The sequence below is a fragment of the Microtus oregoni genome, unplaced genomic scaffold (assembly GCF_018167655.1).
Source record: "Microtus oregoni isolate MIOR12 unplaced genomic scaffold, Mior012 000004F_ref0000308, whole genome shotgun sequence".
NCBI lineage: Eukaryota > Metazoa > Chordata > Mammalia > Rodentia > Cricetidae > Microtus > Microtus oregoni.
In genome coordinates this window covers 66183079-66204678 of record NW_024543063.1, presented here as the reverse complement: position 1 = coordinate 66204678, position 21600 = coordinate 66183079, and the positions used below count along the sequence as shown (strand labels likewise).

The window sequence follows — 21600 nt, the reverse complement described above, 5'->3', positions numbered from 1 at the left end:
TTTGTGCACCACATGTGTGCCTGGTGCCAGTTGAGTCCAGAAAAGGATGCCAGGTCTGCTAAGACTAGAGTTACAGACAGTGAGCTGCCATGTTGGTGCTGGGACTCAAACTCCGGTGCTCTTAACCACTGAACCATCTCTCCAGCCCAATAAATGTTATTTTTATCTGCATTTCAGTTGCAGTCCTCAGCTTTGAGTAATCTTCATTAAGCCAACAATCTGTATCTACTCAAATGAAGAAAAAGCCCATGTGCACTGAGCCCTACTATTTCTGGAACCCAGACTCAGACTTCCTGGGTTTAAGACCCACTCTGCTTTGCCACTTGAACAAATAGAATTAACTTCTGTTTGATCTGTCTATAAACTGGAAACTAAAAGGTACTGCATGACTATGGATGTGTCTCAGTTACTATGGTGACTGCCATGCTCAAAGGCCTGGGTTGGATTACCAGTGCGCCATAAAACCAGGCATAGTGCACCCCAGTAATCTCAGCACTTAGGAAGAGAAGGCAGGAGAATCAGAAGTTTAAATCATCCTCAGCTACATAATGAGTTTAGAGCCGGTGTGGTTTCCATGAAAACCTGTTTCACTGCTGCCTAGAATAGCGGGGAAGTGTACCAGACCCATTGTATGAGAGCATATAGTACAACATCTGCTGGGAAGAAATGACATAATTACATACTAGCACCTTTTGTGCATTACACAGTGCACCAAAGATTATTTCTTGATAGCCATACACTAAAAAAAAAAAATGTAACCTTAGTAAACCCTTTAACACTGAAAGTTTTATAGATTTTTTTTTTCTTTTGGTTGAAAATATTTTTCATGCAATATATTCTGATTATAAGTTTCTGCTCCATCTCCCAGATATTCCCCACCTTCCCACCCATCCATCTCCATATCTTTCTTTCTACAGAAAACAGGCACATAAAAACAGAAAAAGCACAAGAAATGAAGACACACAAAGCCCATAAAAACACAAATTCAGAAACCACAATATATAAGCAAAACATCAATAAGATCAAAAAAAAAGTCCAAACAAAGAAATATGAGACAAAAGAAAATGTATAAAAAGAACATGGAGTTCAATTTGTGTTGGCCTTCTACGTTTACGTGTGGTTTATCAACGCAGTGAGACACCATTGGAGAAAATTAATTTCCCTTGCAGCTGTCAAATTGAAATAGTTTTGCTGTTGTTGTTAGAGATGGGAGCTTATGCCCACCTCCCCCTCTCAACACTAGGACTCCATGTGTCTTAGACCGGTGCAGGCCCTGTACATGCTGCCACAGTCTCTGCGAGCTCACATTGCATCAGTGCTGTTGTGTCTAAGACACCATCCATTCCTTGGTGTCATTCGTCTCATCTGACACTAAAATCTCTGCCTCCTTTTCCTCATATCTTCCTGGGCCCTGAGACGTCCTGTGTAGGACTGAGTGTTCCAAGGTCTCTCCTCTCTCTCTCTCTCTCTCTCTCTCTCTCTCTCTCTCTCTCTTTCTCCAGTTTGGGTCTCTATTAACTCCCACATACTTCATCAGCTTCTCTGATGATGGCTGAGTGAGATAATGATCTATGGATAGAGCAGAATATTGTTAGTCATTTTATTGCTATGATCCTTTAGCAGAACAATATAGTATTTGGTTTTTTTCCCTAGGACCATGGTCTATCTGGTCTCAATGTCTTGGCCACCTGGGCAGTGTCAAGCATGGGTTCCACTTCATGAGTGGGTCTTAGGTCGAGTCAGATAGTGGTTAGTTACTCCCACATCGTGTACCACTATTGCACCAGGCAGGTCACCATTGTAGAATGAGGACTTTGTAGCTGGTTGGTGTTTCCCTTTCTCCTCTGGTAGGGTGCAGAGCACTTTCCAGTACCATGAATACTAGTCAGTAGAAGTGAAGGCACCAGCTTGAGATATAAGTGTTGTCTTCAGCAATGGGGCCTTTCCATCAGTTTGTGGAGAGCAACCAATAGCCTTGCCAATAGCCCAAGTTGTTTAGGGGTTTCCATGGGGCCCCCTTGGCCAATAACTAGATGTATGAGATTTCTTGGCATGAGGTTTCACTTGTTGGTAAAAGATGTCTAGTTGAGGCATCTTCCCATTATTTCAGGACTCCATTTAGATTTCTTTTATATGTGTATATATTTTAAGAAGCTTTTACTGTAGTATGTTTCCATATGACTCCCCCCCAAAGCCCTTAGTATTAGTTGTCCCTCCCCATATTTCCTTCCTAACCTCCCTTCACCCTTTCCCTCCCCATTTAATCCTCTCATTCCAATTCCCCCATCTCTCCAGAACTATAAATTCTATTTCCCTTCATTGGGAAATCCTCTCCTCCCTCCTAGTCCCTTACTCTATACCTAACCTCTGTGATTATATGGATTATAGAATGCCAATGAAAGGCTTAAAAGCTAACATCTACATTTAAAAGAAAACGTATTTGTCTTTTTTAGTCTGATTATCTCAGGATGATTTTTTCCCTACTCCATTTACCTGTGAATTTCACAATGTTGATCATTTTGCTCTAATAGCTGAATAATATTCCATTATGTAAATGTCTCATATTTTTATCCTCTGTTGATGGATATCTGGGCTGCTTCTAATTTCTGAGTATTGTGAATAGAGCAGCAATGAACATGGAGGAACAAGTGTCTCTGTGGTAGAATGTAGAGAATGCATAGACTCCATGAGTGGAAGAGCTGAATCTTGAGCTAGATCTATTCCCAGCTTCCTGAGAAACTTCTACACTGATTCCCATAATGGCTGTACAAGTTTGCACTACCACCAGCAATGGATGAGTGTTCCTCTCACCCCACGTCCTCACCAGCATGAGCTATTATTTGTTTTATTGATCTTAGATATTCTGACTGGTGTAAAGTAAAATCTCAAAGTAGTTTTGATTTCCGCTTCCCTGTGACTTAGGATGTTGAACATTTCTTTCAGGGTTTCTCAGTCATTTGTGTCTCATCTATTGAAAAACTCTCTGTCTAATATCCCTATTTAATTGGGTGATTTGTTTTATTTTTTTACTTTTTTATTTATTTTTTTAAAAATAATCTTGTCTCATTTTACATACCAATCCCAGTTCCCACTCCCTTTCCTCCTTCTACTCTCCCCAACTTCCCCCACCTGACCCCCCATCCACTCCTCAGAGAGGGTAAGGCTTCCCATGGGGAGTCAACAAAGCCTGGCATGTTACTTTGAGGAAGGACCAAGGCCTTTACCAACATATCTAGGCTGAGTAAGGTCTCCCTCCAAAGAGAATGGGCTCCAAAAAGCCAGTTCATCGCACTAGGAATCAATCCTGGTCCCACTGCCAGTGGCTCCACAGACTACCCCAGCCACACGACTCACAGAGGGCCTACTTTGCTCCTATACTTTCCCCCATTGTCAGTCCAGAGTCAGTGAGCTTCCGTTAGCTCAGGTCAGCTGTTTCTGTGGGTATCCCCATCATGGTCTGACCCCTTTGCTCATTTCTGGCTTACTCTTCTATCACTCCTCCCTCTCTTTGACTGGACTCTGGAAGCTCAGCATAGTACTAGCTATGGATCTCTGCATGTGCTGCCGTCAGTAGCTGGATGAAGGTTCTAGGATGACATTTAAGATAGTCATCAATCTGTTTACAGGGGTAAGGCAAGTTCAGGCACCCTCTCCTCTATTGCTTAGGGTCTTAGCTGGGGTCATCCTTGTGAATTCCTAGGACTTTCCTAATGCCAAGTTTCTCACTAGCCACATAATGGCTCCTTCAATCAAGATATCTCTTTCCTTGTTCTCCCTCTCTATCCTTCCTCCATCTCAGCCATCCCATTCTCTCGTGTTTTCCTCTTCCCTCCCCTTCTCCTGTTGGGGGAGGCTGCTTGTTCGTTCTCGGCTGCCCAGACCACGAAATCATCACACAGAAACTATATTATTTGCAATACTGTTTGGCCAATAGCTTAAGTGTATTTCTGGCTTACTCTTATATCTTAAATTAACCCATTTCTATTATTTTATATTTTGCCATGAGACTCGTGACCTACCAGCAAGGTTCCAGCACATCTGTCTCTGGCAGTAGCTACATGGGTTCTCCTGGTTCTGCCTTCTTTCTCCCAGCATTCAATTTAGTTTTCCCAACTAGCATTACTCTGTTAAGCCACTGGCCAAAAGCAACTTCTTTATTAACCAATGGTAATAAAACATATTCACACATACAGAGGGGAATCCCACATCATTCTCCCATCCTACTCCCCTTCTGTCCTCCCTTCTCCCACCCCCATGCTCTCAATATTCTCAGATCTTGTATATTTTCCCTTCAAATAGGGATCCATGTATGTCTCTTAGGATTCTTCTTGTTACCTAGCTTCTCTGGGGTCATGAACTATAGGCTGGTTATCCTTTGCTTTACATCTAACATCCACATATAAGTGAGTACATACTATGTCTTTCTGGATCTCTGTTACCTCACTCAGGATGGTTTTTTCTAATTATATTCATTTGTATGCACATTTCAAGATGTCATTGTTTTTTTACCAATGAGTAGTACTCCATTGTGTAAATGTACCACATTTTTCTTATCCATTCTTCAGTTGAGGGGCATTTAGGATGTTTCTGGGTTCTGGCTATTATGAATAATGCTGCTATAAACACAGATGAGCAAATGTCCTTGTGGTATGAGTGTGTATCCTTTGAGTATATGCCCAAGAGTGGTATTGCTGGGTCTTGAGGCAGATTGATTCCAATTTTCTGAGAAGCTGCCATACAGATTTCCAAAGTGGCTGTACAAGTTTGCACTCCCAAAAGCAATGAAGGAGTGTTCCCCCTTATTCTGCATCCTCTCCAGCATAAGCTGTCAATGCTGTTTTGAGCCCTCTGGGAAGAAAACAGGCTACACCTCTTTTCCCTTAAAAAGACAACCCCGTGTGTTTAATATTCCTAGCTTTCCTAGTGCTATCTGTGGAAGTAAAGACCCCTGAGCTCCCAGCATCCTCCCCTTCCTAATTTTTGAAAGAAATAATAGTGTCTGTATTAGAGCCAACATTGATTGCCTTTCCTCTACTGCTTCTCTAATTAATATAGGCAAGCATAAGAGAACTGTGCAAACCATTAATTTGACGTTCAATAGAATGAGGAAAATCTGACATATTAAAGCAACGTGTGCCAGGAAATTGTACAACTAAGATTATATTTGAGCATCAAATAATCTACAATAGCTCTATTTTGTAAAACTGTGGTCCTCTGTTTACCATCTCTTCATTACTTTCTGCTAATATTTTTTCTTACATTGTCGACATGTCTGGTATAACTACTAACAGTGCCCTGGCAATGGTAGGTAAAAAAGGGGGGGCTTGTAAAATTATAAAATAATGTAATTTTCACCCTAAACTCAAGTTTAATTAAAGAGAACTGCATAGCCATCAAGAATACCTACGCAGTATCATTAAAACAGTTAACAGTGTGCAAATCATTATCAAGACTGTGTTTCGTGGGGACAGAGGGATTAGGTCATCTGTAGTCCCGGGAATGCCTCAAAGTGCTGAAGCGGACTATGATGACATGGTTTCCTTTCTGGAATAAGATGGTTAAGTTGATGCCAAATATTGAAAAGACCTAATAATCTGTGATGTTATTATTCAATTATGAAATAATTTGAAATTTGATTTCAATATTTCTCGTGATCCCTACTGACTACTATTCACAGTACTGGAAGGTACTCTGCACCCTACCAGAGGAGAAAGATAAGCACCAGCCCAGCTACAAACTCTTTGATCTACAGTGATGAGCTGCCTAGATAAATATGCTGGCGCAATGGTGGCACCACTATCTGATTGGATTTAAGGCCCACTCCATCAGATGGAACCCATGCCTGACACTGCCCATTTGGCCAAGAACCTGAGACTAGACAGACCATGGACCTAGGGGAAAACCAAATACTATTGTTATGCTAAATTAACATAGCAATAAAATGACTACTAACCATATTCTGCTATATTCATAGATCAGTGTCTCACTCAGCCATCATCAGAGAAGCTTCCTCTTGTAATAGATGGGGACAAATACAAAGACCCACAACTGGACAATGTACAGACAGACAGACAGACAGACTTTGGAACACCAAGTCCTATATGGGATGTCTCCATCAAACCCCTCCCCTCAAGGGTCTGGGAGTTATGAAGAAAAGGAGGCAGAAAGATCGCGAGAGCAATGGGGATTGAGTACATCAAGGAAACAAGGCCTTCTAGATACAACAGGACTAATGCACATATGAACCCACAGAAATTGTGGCAGCATGCACAGGTCCAAGATGGATGGAAGGAGACTTGAGCTCCCATTCCTAACCAAGAAGCTATCTCCAAATGACAACTGCTTGCAAAGGAAAAAGTCATTTTCTCTAATGGTGTCTCACCGGGTATACAAACTACATTTAAAGGCAGGCCCTATGGCCAGCAGCAAATAGCCAACACAAAATGAAGTCAATAGTATCTTTGGAGTTTTGTTGTTGTTTCATAATGCTTTGTCTGGGCCCCTTTTTTTTTTTTTAACCCTACTAGCCTTTTGCTTATTGTAGTATGAGGGAGCGGCGGCCTGCATCCTGCCACCTGGCTAGCTTAACCCCTGAAATAACCACACAGAAATTGTATTAATTTAAATACTGCCTGGCCCATTATATCCACCCCCTTATTGGCTAACTCTCACATATTAGTTTAACCCATTTCTAATAATCTGTATCACCACTTGACTGTGGCTTACCAGCATGAGTCTAACCAGTGTCAGTCTCAGAGAGGAGAGCCATGGTGTCTGCCACACTGCCTTCTTCCTCCCAGCATCCAGTCCTGTCTTCCCCACCTATCTAAGTTCTGCCCTGTCAAAAGGCCAAGGCAGTTTCTTTATTTGACCAGTGAAAGCAACACATAGAAGAACCTCCTACACCAGCTTATACAATATAGTTTCTGAAATTTGTTTTCATGGCCTCATACTATCTCTCTCTCTCTCTCTCTCTCTCTCTCTCTCTCTCTCTCTCTTCCTCCCCCCCCCCCCCGTGTGTTTATGTGTTTGAGCAGCGTGTTTCCTGTGCTCTTTGTTATTTCTATTCTATTCTCTATGTTTGTTTTATTTGCTTGTTTTTTCTAAAGAGAGAAAGAAGGTGTGAAGTTGGATGGGTGGGAAGTAGGGAGGATCTAGGAGATGAGGGAAGGAAACTATGATCAGAATATATTCTTTGAAAAAAATCTATTTTCAATTTATAAAAAAGTTTCCTGGTGATCTGACATTCAGCATAGAAAAAAATTGGATCATGTCTCCTTAGTAGACTTTGTTTGGTTTGAGGATTTTGTTTGTTTATTGTCATTATTGTTTTGAAACAGAAACTCTCTACATAGCTCAGGATGTCCTGGAAGTCTCTCTGTAGACCAGGCTGGCTTTGAACTCACAGAGATCTGCCTGCCTCTGCCTCTGCCTCCTGAGTGCTGAGGCTAAAGGCATACGCCACCATGCCCGACTTTTTTACTACACTTAGTATCTCTACTACACTATAGAATCATCCTGTGTTCCCAGTGACAAATACCCTCTTATCCACAGTGTGTCATCACTTTCTGATGGCACTCATGTTTGTGAGAAATTATTTTCAAGAATGAAGCTCAACAAGAGTAAGATTAAAACCAAAATACAGGATAAGCAGCACAGCTACAAACATTGATGTGTTCACCTCGCAAATACAATGTCAATATCCCACTAGTCTTGTTATTCTTTTTTTCACATTTATAACAAAAATAAAAATTGATGAAGTTGTATTACTTAGGTGTAGTCACTTACTAATGGTATCACACTTGGAACCTGCTCCACAATTAAAACACTCTCTAAAATTTAGAGTCTAAATAGAGCACCATATAATTAGGACTATTATGTGAGAAATCTTTTGCTTATCTGTGGAGGTGGATATCCTAAAATTTTACATTGAATTTTTCATATTAGGTTTAATTGGTGTTTGTGTGCTTAATATGTAGTCCAAAATAATCCTTCATTCAATATGATCCATGAGATGTCAAAAAGTGGAGTACCACTACCTAGATCTCGATGTCAGTTATGCTCTGCTTCCTTTGTTGCTATGACTGTGGGCCAAGTCATCTTCTTAACTCCTTTGCTTAAGGCATCAATGATTGTCAGGGTTGAGCCCCAATGGGCTCATACATTCCAGGGTAGGGGCATGTGGATTAGAAATGTTAGGTAGCAAAAACAGACACAAAAGAAAAGAACAGAGACATAGAATAGTTGGGAGGGCAACCCAGTGAATACTAAATTCATTTCCATTTATTTTCCATATGTTTTATATACCCCAATCCAAAAGAGGGGAAAAAGGCTAAGACTACTTTACCATGATACAATGAATAATCAGAGTAATTACCTCTTCAAAACCCAAAACATCAAGTAACTATATCCTGAGGTAAGTATTCTGCTGTTTAGGCAGGACAGACAGCAAACACACCTTAGGCCAAGCATCCCATAGGTAGTCACATTCTGGGTCACACCTCCTGCCCTAACCTTGAAGGAGCAATAATAAGCCTGAATTCTCTGACCTTTAGTCAAAGTGGAATGGATCCACATCCATCTGCTCTGACATATTCCACTTTTTAAATTTATTTAATAAAGCCTGTGCTTCTGCCACAAAACAGATGGCTGTGCCTGGCTTAGGTTGTTTTCTTTCACCTTCCAGACTTACCCAACATCGGTACATACATTCCATCATGCATGTCCTGTCCTAAATTGCCTGGAAGGAACAAGATCTTACCAGTCATTGATTATCAGCCTCTGTTTTGCAGGGTTAAGGGAGAGCTCATAGCTAGATGTCATGCTCCTCTGAGCCAACATTTCATCGAGAGAGTTTGCAAATAATTAGATAGACAAGTAGATAATGCTTTGTGATATACATGCTCCTATGGCCACAAAACCTCCTAATAAAGGAGTAAATATGGCCTATTTAAATTGGTCTACAATGTCTTTAGCAGTTTTAGTTGCATCAAAATCCAAATTTGTCTTATTAAATGTACCAAATCTAAGGACTTATTGGCATCATGTCTAGTTTTTCTCAAATAAGATCTAACCTTTTTCTAACCAATAACATCTTCATAGTAAACCAAAGTAGTTGCAAACATTAACAGTTCAATACCATGATTCTACTATGAAAATTAACAATAAACACACAATTTGTCAAGTCACAATTCTCATAACTTTGTTCTAAACAAAAAACAAGAAAACGTTTCTGTGATGGGTGAGCTATGAGTCTTTTTCCTCTTCTACAGTCCAATTGCACTGCTGCTTCTAAACTTTCAAAGGTAAGTTTGAACTGTCCCAGTCTCTGAGTAGCAGCAAAACCTTTTCTGCCACTTCTCCTCATATTCTGAAGAGCAGCTTCAGTCTCACCATATCTCCATAATAATGTTCAATTGCTTTAACAAGTCTTTTTCTCCAAGAGGGGAAGTTTCTGAGGCACCTGCTTTCAAGGCTTTCCATTTCTACAGCAGAGGAACACTATACTGGAAAATGAGTTCTGAGTCCCAAGATATAGCGTAGAAAAACTGTCAAACATTCAGTCAGCATTCTTGGGCCTATTTAGAGTAAATAGGACTCACAACGGTCTAGAAATCTGTGTAGCAGGTCTATCAGGAAAGCAGGAATCTTAACCATCACCACAATCTCCTTTCCTTCTCAGACTGTAGCATGATAGCATCAGAGGGTCAGGAACACAGATTCAGCAATCTCTCACTTCAACTCCTCTGGGAAGGTCTCAGCAGCTACTGTGTCATCAGGGTTGGTATTCTTCTGTTCCACGAACTGCACCGAGCTTTCAGGAAGCCATTGAACTTCATTCTCCTCTTGTGAAAAAACATAAATATGTCCTTGACCCCATATTAAAACAGGGTCAGGTCCTTTCCATAAATGCAAGGATCTTTCCATTTTTATTTAGTGAAGGTCACTCTGGTGCCATCATGCCAAAATCTGTGTGAAGCAGATTGCTTACAGGCATCCACATCCAAGAAATTTAGAATAAAAAGGGCATGATTTATGTGATGACTGGGGGTATAATTTCCCCCTTTTTATCTTTTGAAGTTGTGTTTTCAAAGAGACATGGGTACACTCCACAATTCCTTGTCCTTGAGTGTTGTAAGGAATGTCTGTTTTATGCTCAAAATTACACTGGGAACAAAAATTGCTGAAATGCTTTGATTGTATATCCGAACCCATTATCCATCTTTATAATTTTAGGAATTCTCATATATGAAAAAAACTTTAAGCAATGAGTTACTGCATGCTTAGTAGCTTCTCCAGTCTGTGCAGTCTGGTCTTTAAGAAAACTGAATATGTACCAATTGTCACATGAGCATATCTTAATTTGCCAAATTCTGCAAAATGAGTAACATCCTTTTTCCGAAAATGATTAGGAAGCAGGCCTCAAGGTTTTACTCCCAGATGAGATACAGGTAAATATATCACATTCCTTAACAAAACAATCTGGCAAGCAATTTCTCTTGTTAATCCAAATTGTTTTCTTAAGCTTTTACTATTGTGGTGATACATAGCATATGACTGCTGAGCAAGCTCAAGTTGAGATAAAGTGGTAAATTGGGTAAATTTATCAGCTAAAGCACTACCTTCAGCCAATGGACCAGGAAGATTTGGATGTGCTCTAGTATGACCCATAAAGCATGGCAATTTTCTTTGATGATTGACATCTTGAATTTGCTGGAACACTAATTTAACTTTACTATTACTAGGTCCAATGCAGGGGACAGTTTCTATGGCCAGAAGAGCTTTAAAGATGTAATGACTGTCAGTATATAAATCAAATGCCTTATTTGCAGAAAGCTGGACTACTACAGCAACAGCTCACCGCTCAGCCATTTGAGCTGAGGACAGATCTGTTTGCACTACATATCCTTTACCAACAACAACGTACGCTGCTCTTTCATTGGAAGAACCATCTGTAAAATTTACCTTAGCATCCTTTAAGGGATCTTTCATTACAATTTAAGGAAAAATAAAGAAATGTACTTGTGCAAATTGTAGCAATCGATCAGCAGAAAAAGATTACCAATTCTGTCTACAAATTGAGCAAACCCAATTGCTCAAGAATCATTACTTTCAAATAACCCATCAACCTGTTGCTTAGTATAAGGAACATTGATCACATTAGGTCCCCTACCAAAATATGGCCTAGATTCCATCTGGTTTATCTGTACTGAACAAGCTAAGCTATCTTTCTAATCCAAGCTGCAAGGCTTTCATTATCTGACAGGCAACAATTTGCATTTTTACAGGTAGGTGGGGCAGCTCCCTGGGGCTTCATGGTCTCATTAACTCCTCTCAAATCCCACATCATTCTCCCTTTTCCAGATTTCTTTTTAACCCCCAAAATAGGAGAAGCCTGCATCCTCTCCTCTGCTAAAAACTACTGATCTACCCATACAGGCTTGTCGGGCTTGCAGGCCATGCTGCCTCCAGCCATCCCCTGCCATTAACTGCAGCAGGAGGAAGAAGAGCCCTCCAAACTTTCCTGTCTCCTGCAGCTCCCTGCTCCCCAGCAGTGACTGCCTGTGGAGCAGAGCAGGCTTCAGTTTGCCCATGCCTGCTGGGTCTTAGTGGGATGCAGGTCGTGCTCTCTGTGGTTCAGTGGTTCTGCTGGAGACCAACAAGGGTAGTGGGTGACAAACTTAGCTGGCACCCAGGTAACTGCCACTGAAAGGACTTTGAGACCAAAGCATCCACAGGCTTGGCTGGCAGGGAGCTTAGTCAGGCAGGGCCACACTGTTTTCACTACTCCCACTTTCCTTGCCCCAAGCTCTGAGGTACATGGCTGAGCTGCTTTTACTTCTCTGAGCCCAGGAACAGACCTAAAACGGTGGTGATTCCTGGAGGCCTCAGCTTACAGCCATCACTGGGCCATGCATTGCATGTTCCCATCACTCCCCTGCACACTCAGCAGTGGCAGACAGGGACTGTGTAATGGTCTCTCCTGTCCCTTTAAGAGACAACCCCATGCCTACCCCACCCCCCAGTCCTAATTCTAGGAATTCTTGACACTGAGGCAGGAGGATTTCAAGTGGAGGCCAGCTGAGCTACATGATAAGACCCTGTCTCAAAAAACCCTTCCAATTAAATAGAAAATAAAAACCAACATCAACCTACATTTCTTTAGTATTATTTGAAATTTTATAACCTATCATACATATCAAGTTTTAAAAGCCTATTCAAAATAATCAAATTTGATCTTGAAGGCCTCAGACTTTCGAGCGTTAGAATTGCAGGTATAGCCACTATACCTGGCTGATGTTTTTCTGTTTTCTTTTCTTTTCCTTTGATTTTTCTAGACAGGGTTTCACTGTGTCGTCTTAGATGTCCTGGAACTCACTCTGTAGACAAGGCTGGCCTCGAACCCAGATATCTGCCTGCCTCTGCCTCCTTAGTGCTGGGATTAAAGGGTGTGCCACCACTATCTGACCAATATTGATTCTTAAAAGAGGAGTTAAAACATCTGAGGGTTCTTCTCAGATATCCTGAGAGCAGAGTGGAGCAGTACGAGATTGATGCTAAGTCAGTCGTAATTCTAGGAATCCTTGACACTGGAAACCTTTGCACTGGGATAAAAAAAAAAATGAAAGGTCTTTCCTTGCAAAAGAATCTACTGAGTTTTTTTTTCAATGATATTCTTTATTCTTTGAACACTCCATATAGTAGTACAATGCATAGTGATTATATCCATCTACCTGCCTCCAGTTCTCCCTAATATCCTCCCACCCCACCTCCTTCCTAGCTTCATATCCTCTTTTCATTTATTTATTATTATTATTATTATTATTATTATTATTATTATTATTATTATTTGCTATTAGGAAACTCCCAAGTCTAACAGTACTGCTCATATGCACATGAGAATGTAGCATCCCAGGGGTATGAATAGCTACTACTAGAGGCTGGAGGAGAATGATTCTCCCTACCCCATCAGCTATCGATTGTCAACAGCTCCACCAATAGGGGTGAACCTCAAGAGTTCCCTCCCATCCGTTTTTGCCTGACTTGATCTTGTAGCTACAGATGCTGTGAGTTGGATGCCTGCAAAAGTCGTGTCATGTCTAGGAGACAGCATTTCAGAGCACTCACTCATCCTCCTCCCCAACTCTTAGATTCTTTCTGTCCTCTCTTCTGTGACTTTCCCCGAGTCTTGGATGGTGGGAGGGTAATAAGATGACTCACCCAGAGCTGAGCCTATTTGCTCTGCTCTTTATCCAGTTCCCAGTCTGGGCACTCACTACCACCACTGCAGGAAGGAGCTTCTCTGACCAGGTGCAAGCAGCTCAAATCTACCGATTCCTTTTTAAAAATATATTTTATTAATTCTTTGAGGATTTCATACAATATGTTCTGATCATATTCATTCCCCACTCTTGCCCCTAACCCTTTCCAGATCCATACTTCCCTCATTACTGAGTTCTGTAATCATGACAAGTCTGTAATTCAAACTTGACTAAAGCCAAGTAGGACTTCCCTGCCCATCCTGAGCACGCCTTCTCTTATTACCAACAGAAAGGGTACTAGGCAGGAAGCAGCGTATCAGACCTGGTGATCTTACAAGGCAGAGAAACATTCCTAGAGCTTAAAAAACCAAACCAAGCACTTTTTATCCACAAGGAAGGCAACAGCAACCTTTCTTCCTCCCTAGCTTTCTTCCTTTTTCTTTTCTTCTTTTTTCTTCTTTCCTTTCTCTCTCTTTCTTCCACCATTTTTTGCAAACCAAGAGGAATCAATAATAGCAAAAGGCCAGGCTACATAAAATCTTGGGTAATTTCTTCATATGACCACCTCACATTGTCTCAAGCATTCCTGGGCCCAGTGGAGCGCAGAGTTGAAGATTAGGGACACGTTGGAAATTTCCTTAACCTGTTGACTGCAGTCACCACATGGAAATGTTTCTTGAAGTAAAGTGGGGGAAGGGGATAAAAGAGAAACAAAGGAATATATTTAGATATACTTAAGAGGAAATGATGAAAAAAATAAGCCTAGGCATGTGGGCTTATTAAAAACTAGTACCCTATGTGTGAACAAGGGGTCTCTGACTCTCGTGCCTTCTCGTGAGCTCTTTTCCTTCTGTTTTCTTTGTCCAATTCCAATGTGTTAGTTTTTGTTTTGTCTTATTATATCTTATTTTATTATTATCCCTTAGAAGCCTGTTTGTTTTCTAATGAGAGACAGAAAAGGAATGGATCCAGATGGGAGGGGAGGTGGGGAAGGACTGGGAGAAGTAGAGGGAAAGGAAACCGTAATCAGGATATATTACGTGAGGGGGGAAAAAAACTATTTTCAATAAAATGAAAAATAAATAAAACCAGTGCTCCAAAGGGGAACCAAGTTTCCAGAATAATCAACAGTCACATTCTGAGTCATGACTGAGAAGGAAAGTTATTCTGCCCTTTCAAGTGGAAAATAGAGCTCTCTGCAACAAGTTTTCAAAGTATAACTTATAGTAACCAACAGGTCGTCAAATCCAGCCTGTGCACTAGAAGCAAATGGCGCAGAAAAGAAAACAGGCTGACCTACACTGCTGGAGTAGGGTAAATGCTTGCTTCACAGGGCTGTGTGCATGTTTATGTTTAAGTCCCGGATCCAAGGAAAGGGGTTTTGCTTTCATTGTCTGTTTCTGAGTTGACGGAGATATAGGTGGGGGTTTCTTGTTTATTTGTTTGTTTGTTTGATGCTGAGGTTTGAACCAAGAGCCTCACACGTGCCAAGCCCAGCACAAAATCCTGATATTGTTTCTCCCCATGGGAATCTAAGTCAACAGCAAAATTTTGGAAAGCTAGTTCCCTGGAAAACAATTGCTGTTAAGACAGGTTCTGTGTTGATGGGACCAAACAGATCCATGGTGAATAACGTGTAAAATATGGGTTTTCCATCTCGCATCTCCAAAATGTGGCAGGATCAAGCCTCTAGCTACACACAGCTAAGCCAGGATCCTGCCTACTGTCGCCACTGAGAATATGCACTTAGTTTCATCCTGGTACTTCAAGAATTCAGATAGCTAAGGGCTAACATCATTTTTATAGCAGTGATTTCTGATCTGTGGCATGTTTGTTTGTTGTTTGTTTATTTGTAACCTGAACTTTAGCCCTGGCTGTCCTGGAACTTGATATATAGAGTAGGTTGGCCTTGAACTCAGTGATCTGCCTGCCTCTTTCTCTGCCTCTCAGGTCATTGAGATTAAAGGCATCAACCATCATGCCCAGTCCTGTGTCATCTCGTAATCCAGCTAGCATCTACGACCTGAGAGAGTTTTCCCTTTATAACCATCACATCAGGAATCCATGTATTAGTTAAAATTTGGCTGTAATTCTTTCAAAGGACAGAAGACAGATGTGGCATTGACTGAAGGAAAAAAAACCAAAATACCTTCCATTTGCTCTGGGCCATATATTTCTGCAGCAATAATTGGGATCTGAGACGAACATTGGATCCTGAGGCTTTGGCAGGCAAATGGTTTAACCAGTCGTGTTTCAGGCACTGTGTAGCACTCATCCTGCAGCTGTGGAGTCAAACGCAGTAGAAAGTTTGAGTTGTACTAGCCTCTGAGAGTTGTCTAAAAGTCTGTTCCACTGGGTAGGAAGCCTGAGTCGATGGAACAGGTTCATCACTCAGGCAGATTCACTCAAGCACCCGACCTTCCACTCCTCACAATAGCCAGGAAGTTGTCAGTGAAAGTTTCCTGACCTCCAGGGAATCTTGCGTCCCAGTGACTCACAATCACCTCCAGTGAAGGGCTGGGGAAGCTAAGGCAGAGCAAAGGAAGACCCAGGAAGACCCGCTTGGATTGCTCTTAGGTGAAGGTGGTGCTTGAACAAAACCATTTCTTGTGGCAGAGTCTAGTGCATCGGTTGGCTCATCTGGACCTACAAGTTTGGGGTTTCCACCTAGAAGGTTTTTACAGTACAAAGAGAGCAGTGAGCTTTCCTAAAGCCTGGGCTCTTGGGCCTTTCTCCTGGGGGTGTACTTTTGTTGTCATTGGTTATTTTCAATTATTTTATGTCTGAGTATGAAAAATTTTAAGTCAACTTTACACAAGCTAGGGTCATCTGAGAAGAGGGAACCTCAATTGAGAAAGTGCTTCCATAAGATGTGGCAAAGAGGAGAGGAGGTGGAAATTTTTTCATTAAAAATAAATAAATAAATAAATAAATAATTTTTTAAAAATTAAAAAAAAAAGATGTGGCTGAAGAAAAGTCTATAGGACATTTTGTTGATTCATGATTGGTGGCAGGAGGACCCAGCCCACTGTGGATGGTGCCATTCCTAGGCGGATGGTCCTGGGTTCCATAAGAAAGCAGGCTAAGAAAGCCATGCAGAGCAAGCCAGTAAGCTGCACCCCTCTGTGGTCTCTGCCTCTGCTCCTGCCTCCAGATTCCTAGCCTGTGTGAGTTCCTGTCCTCACTGCTTTAGATGGCAAACTATTATATGAAACTGTGAGTGCAATAGACCCTTTCCTCCCCAAATTTGCTTTTGGCCATGCGTTTCATCACTGAAATAGTCACCCTAAGACACTGCTGAAATCTAAAGAGGCCTTTGTGACCAAGAAACGAAGCACTCAGACCTATATTCTGAAGGATGGCACCTTCATATCTTGTTGTGAATATTAGTTTAACTTTGTAAAGATGCGTTGCACTTGTCTACCTTGCCTGCCTAAGGTACCTGATTGGTCTAACAAAAAGCTAAATAGCCAATAGCTAGGCTGGAGTATGGGCGGGACTTCTGGGCAGAGAGGAAAGAATCTAGGTTCCAGAGAGACGGAGGGAGACAGAGAAAATAAAAAAAACAAGAGCCAGCAGGGAGATGCCAGGGAGCAGCCAGACACAAGGGAAGCAAGAAAGTAGAACATACAGAGTGAAAGAAAGGTGAAAAGCCCTGAGGCAAAACATAGATGAAGAGACACAGGTTAAATTAAGTTAAAGAGCTAGGGAGACAAGCCTAAGCTAAGGTCAAGCATTCATGATTAATACTAAGTCTCCGTTTTATTATTTGGGAGCTGGCAGGTGGGATAAAGAGCTTGGATATAATATCTCAATGTTAACTTATTGTAAGTGATAACTTGAGAATAGGAATAGGACTAACTTGTAATATAGCTCTTTCTGATATTCTGTCTTGTCTAATTGTTTTTTATAGTAATTCCCTTTGTCTTGCTGGTGCCCCTTTTAATGTTCCACACAATTAACAGACTAAGAAATCCCCCAGGATGAAAGGATTCAGCATTCCAGCTCAGCACACAGACCAGGGTCCGTTATAATGATCACTGAGTGACCAGAAATTAAAAATACCTCTTCTCTTTGACCAGCAAGCGGGAAACAAAGTCCCTGGCGTCCTCTGACAGCCCTTTGAAGGTATCAGCATCAAAATCCCAGCTACAGTTCACAATGAAATTCATGGTCTCTGCATCTGTTTCCCCTAGAAATGGGGACAAACCACTGAGTCTATAGAGGAGAGAAAGGACCATGAGTGGAGTCACACGCTCAGTGTGTCACATGCTCAGTGAGTCACACGCTCAGTGAGTCATGAGCTCTATTTCCATTGCTTCTCCACTGCCTGTGGTTCCACGTGTTCACGTGAAGGAGGCAGATGGGAAGGACATTCTGAACAGTCTATCACGTACCACCCTTTCCGTATCTCTAGAGGATCTGGAGAGTGGAGTCTACCACAATGTGTCCAGCTGTCAAGTGTATATCTGTGTATTTTTGTTGTCCTTTTTGTTTTTTGAGACAGTGTCTTTCTAGTTAACCCTTGCTATTCTGTAACTCACTGTGTAGACCAGGCTGTCCTTGAACTCAGAGAGATCCTCCTGCCTTTGCCTCCTGAGTGCTGGGATTAAAGGTGTGCACCACCATGCCCAGTGTGTGTATTTATTTAAAAATAGCTTTCTATTTCTCTGGGACAGCTAGGGGCTAATAGATACTATTGTCCTTCAAACTAATGGAATATTGGCTTTACTATGCTCAGGCTAAGGCAGAGAGACAAGATAACCTAATGTCCCCCTCCCTTCTTTTTCTCTTGCCTCCCCCATCATGGTCCAGTTAAGTCTTGACTCTTCCAGATGCCTCATAGCTACAATAAAACCCTTTCCCTCAGTCATACCTAGGAGCAGTCACGTCCTCATTTTCATTCTTTTAGTGCTGAAACCAAAGGGTTGGCATTTATGAGCTCCCTTCCAGGGGACTCAGCCTCTCCAAGCCAAGCTGCTGATCCGACTGTCCCGAGGTATGCAGGGATCACTTGCTTCTGCTGGCTTCTGATACCCACCACATTTGACTCCAAATTCTAGATTCTAACTCCTCATTGCTTCTTTCTTCCACCTGCTCCAGCCATCCGCCTTTCCTCACCTACTGGGTAAGTATCCTCTCTCTGGCATCTGGAGCCTCCCGTGTCCTCTGGAGCACCCACCACATGGGCATCTTTCTACTAAGACGCCTCCGGCACCCTCTGGGGCCCCACCCTTTGAGCAGCCCTTACACACTTCCCTCTACCAGAACCCTCCCTTTTCCTAAGAGCCTCTCCTGCCCACCTCCAGCTGTTTTCTCTTCTACTCACATCTGTCTTGTACTCCTTGCCACCCTGGAGCTGCCTGCTTTGTCTACTGTGCCAGGAAGCTCCTTTCACCCTGCCGGGGCCCTATCACATGTAAAGAGATGCCCCTGCTCTGTGTTTGGGACACGGTTTGTGTGGAGATGCCCCGGATTGACATTGTTGTCACCACAACACTTACCTCCTCTGCTCCCTTTGTTCTCGGCTCTTTTAGGAGCATCCTTGCCTCCCCTGAGGAGCTGCAGCCCTTGTGGCCTCTAGGAGTCCTCCTTCAGGCAGAGCTCCTATCTGCGGACCTTGGTCCTCACAGCTACCCTGCTCTCAGCTCCCTCTTGGAGCTTACCTGAACCTCCCTTGGGTGGAGTTCATTTTTCAGCTCTTTCTCCTTTCAGTCTCGGGCTCAGATTTTGACCTCACTGTCCTACTGCAAAAGGCTTGGCCTCGGTTCAGCTCAATCAATGGCCAAAAATTTGCACACTCGGTTTTCAAATTCTTCCCAATCACAACAGCTTCTGCCACCATACAAAAGACCCCAGACCTCTTAGATCTAAAGCTTCCCTGCTCTACAGTCCCCAAAATCTCCACTCTCCACTCTTTACAATCTTTTACCTCTACAATTTCTCTGCACTCTGCTCTCAAGGAGTCTTCTGAGACTATTGTGTAAACACTCTTTATCTCAGCATTTGAAAATTCACTGGATGTGGTTAAAGAATCTATCACAAAAGAAAACTAGCTTGAAACCTAAAACAAAGATTTAATATTAATTTGCTATATGTGATTCAACTGTTATAAAAAATAGATCTGCTTACAGTATGTGTAACTTGAATTCAACTCTTGTTTAGGAAAATGGATGTTTTAAATAGCAACTATGTGACTTGCTTCCATCTTGACTGATGACCTCATTAGGATGGAAGCAACCACATGGCTGGCAGCAGTCTTTACTAAGATTAAAGGGTATATACCATGTAACTTCACCACCATCTTGGTGAAGATGGCCATGTGGTATAAACCAACTAAAACAACAATCATAAAACTTCTTAGTCCTACTAGGCCCTCTGCGTATCATTATATCTCCTTTTAGATGAAGGAGGCCATAGCAGGTCTCCAAAATATCTTGAATTAGGATGGAGTTTTGTTTGATGATAAATTCCTAAGGTTATAAAGGTCTACTCAGGTTAACAGAAACTGGCTTAGAACTGTATGCATAACTACATATGTCTTTGTTAACTGTGTTTACCAACAGGCTTCTAGAAAACTTAAATAAGGGATAACATGGTTGATAAATAAGGTTTATAAATTTTCAAGGTCTTCTTGGGTTGACAGTAACTGACTTGAAGATACATGTCTAGTCTCCTTGCCTTTGCTAACTTTGTTAAGCCTTAGCTATTTGGATAAACTGATCCATATAAGAAACTGTGATATTCTGTAATCGTGTACTATAAAAAGATCAAGAAAATAAGGACCCCAATCCCTCTGTAGATTGCATTTAAAGTTCCCAGTCTCTCTATGAACTGTATTTATAGTCTAAAGTTTTATTTTGATACTAAAGAATCTTCAACTCAAAATTTTAAGGCTCAAAGTTAACAGGGATAAAACTAAAATCCTAATTTTACAAAAACTACTAACTTGTAAACTGTTAAAAATAATTAAGACTTGCAAGTTAATGGTCAGTCACCTTACTAAAAATGATCAGATTCTTTCATGTGCTTAGAATTAGCCTCATAGTAATGCTAAGTACAAATGTAATTCATTTAGTGAGCTTTATTTAGCCTCCTATGTATGTTCCCAAGGTTAAGCCAAAAGCAAGTAACTAAAAACAAGTAAAGTTCACTTATATCAAGTATACTTAATAGATAATGGTCCTCAAACTCTTCAGAGATCTATAAATATAGCAGTTAAAGTGTTTAACATATCAAATTGGATCCTGGACAGCCCTCCCAGCATCACTCAGTACCTGTGGATCCTCCCTCCTGCCCAGCATCACTCAGCACCTGTGGCTCCTCCCAGTTCTCCCAGAATCACTCAGTACCTGTGGGTCCTCCCATCCCTCCCAGCATCACTCAGTACCTGTGGCTCCTCCCAGCTCTCCCAGCATCACTCAGTACCTGTGGCTCCTCCCATCCCTCCCAGCATCACTCAGAACCTGTGGCTCCTGACAGCACTTCTCACCTGCCCCCTACCCTAAAACTCTCCCTCCCAGGGACTGGGATTCCCTTTCCTCAGCCTCTCTTTTCTATATAAACTCATTCATTGTGGATAAGCATTTGGCTCTTGGTTCCTCTCTTGGCTTCTTGGTCCCCTGGCCCCCACCCCTTCTCTTCCTCTCTCATTCTTCATCCCATCCCCAGGACTCTGTTCAGTCTGGACCCTTTCAGGTTCCTCTGGATGTCCTCTCCCTCATAGCTACACTGAAACCTTCTCAACCATACCTAGGAACACTCATATCCCCATCTTAGTCAGTATCTAGAAGTAAGATCCATTTGTAGCGCATCCTTAGCTGACTGCCTCTCTTCAATCTCACCAGTCTACTCCTCTATGAGTGGTCCGGAGAACACTCCCCAAATTGTGTTTTTCCATTTCCAAAAGTACCACCATAAGATGGATAGCCCCAGTCCCACCCAGAACAAGGCCCTGGGTACTCACAGCATGTAGGTGATAACTCCCACACTCCACATGTCTGTTGGGAAGGAGACAAACTCGTAGTTAACAACTTCTGGGGCCAGGAACTCTGGGGTCCCAAAGTTCACCTTTAGTTTCTCCCGAGGCTTGTACCTGAGGAAAAGGGAGAGAACATGTGGATGCAGATGTGGATTCTACCTGTCAGGCATGTTGCGTGGACCCGACACTCAAACTACACACGACGTTTCCCAGGGAATAACCACACCCTCAGACATGCCTTCCAGCCTTAAGTAAGCGGTAGAGCAGAGAGCTACGCTCCTTCCAGCCCCTTACAATCTGAAGATGAGAGAAGACTCATATATCTTACTTGGTGTAACCCACATGGATGAGCACAGA

The 21600-nt window shown here is 42.0% G+C and overlaps 1 protein-coding gene across 3 annotated transcripts in view; it reads right to left on the bottom strand.

The window, feature by feature from the left end:
- Positions 1-12672: 12672 nt before the first annotated feature.
- Positions 12673-21600, bottom strand: part of Mylk3 (myosin light chain kinase 3) — a 50284-nt gene continuing 41356 nt past the window's right edge. The window contains exons 10-13 of one of the 3 annotated variants that reach the window (XM_041650194.1): positions 21229-21357; positions 17328-17480; positions 15412-15544; positions 12680-13937 (exon numbers count right to left, since the gene is read on the bottom strand). In XM_041650194.1, the coding sequence (XP_041506128.1) occupies positions 13878-13937; positions 15412-15544; positions 17328-17480; positions 21229-21357 (475 nt within the window). In that variant the 3' untranslated portion in view covers positions 12680-13877. Of the gene's footprint in view, positions 13938-15411; positions 15545-17327; positions 17481-21228; positions 21358-21600 lie in introns of all 3 variants that reach the window. The other 2 variants (XM_041650196.1, XM_041650195.1) reach the window with 2 other exon arrangements.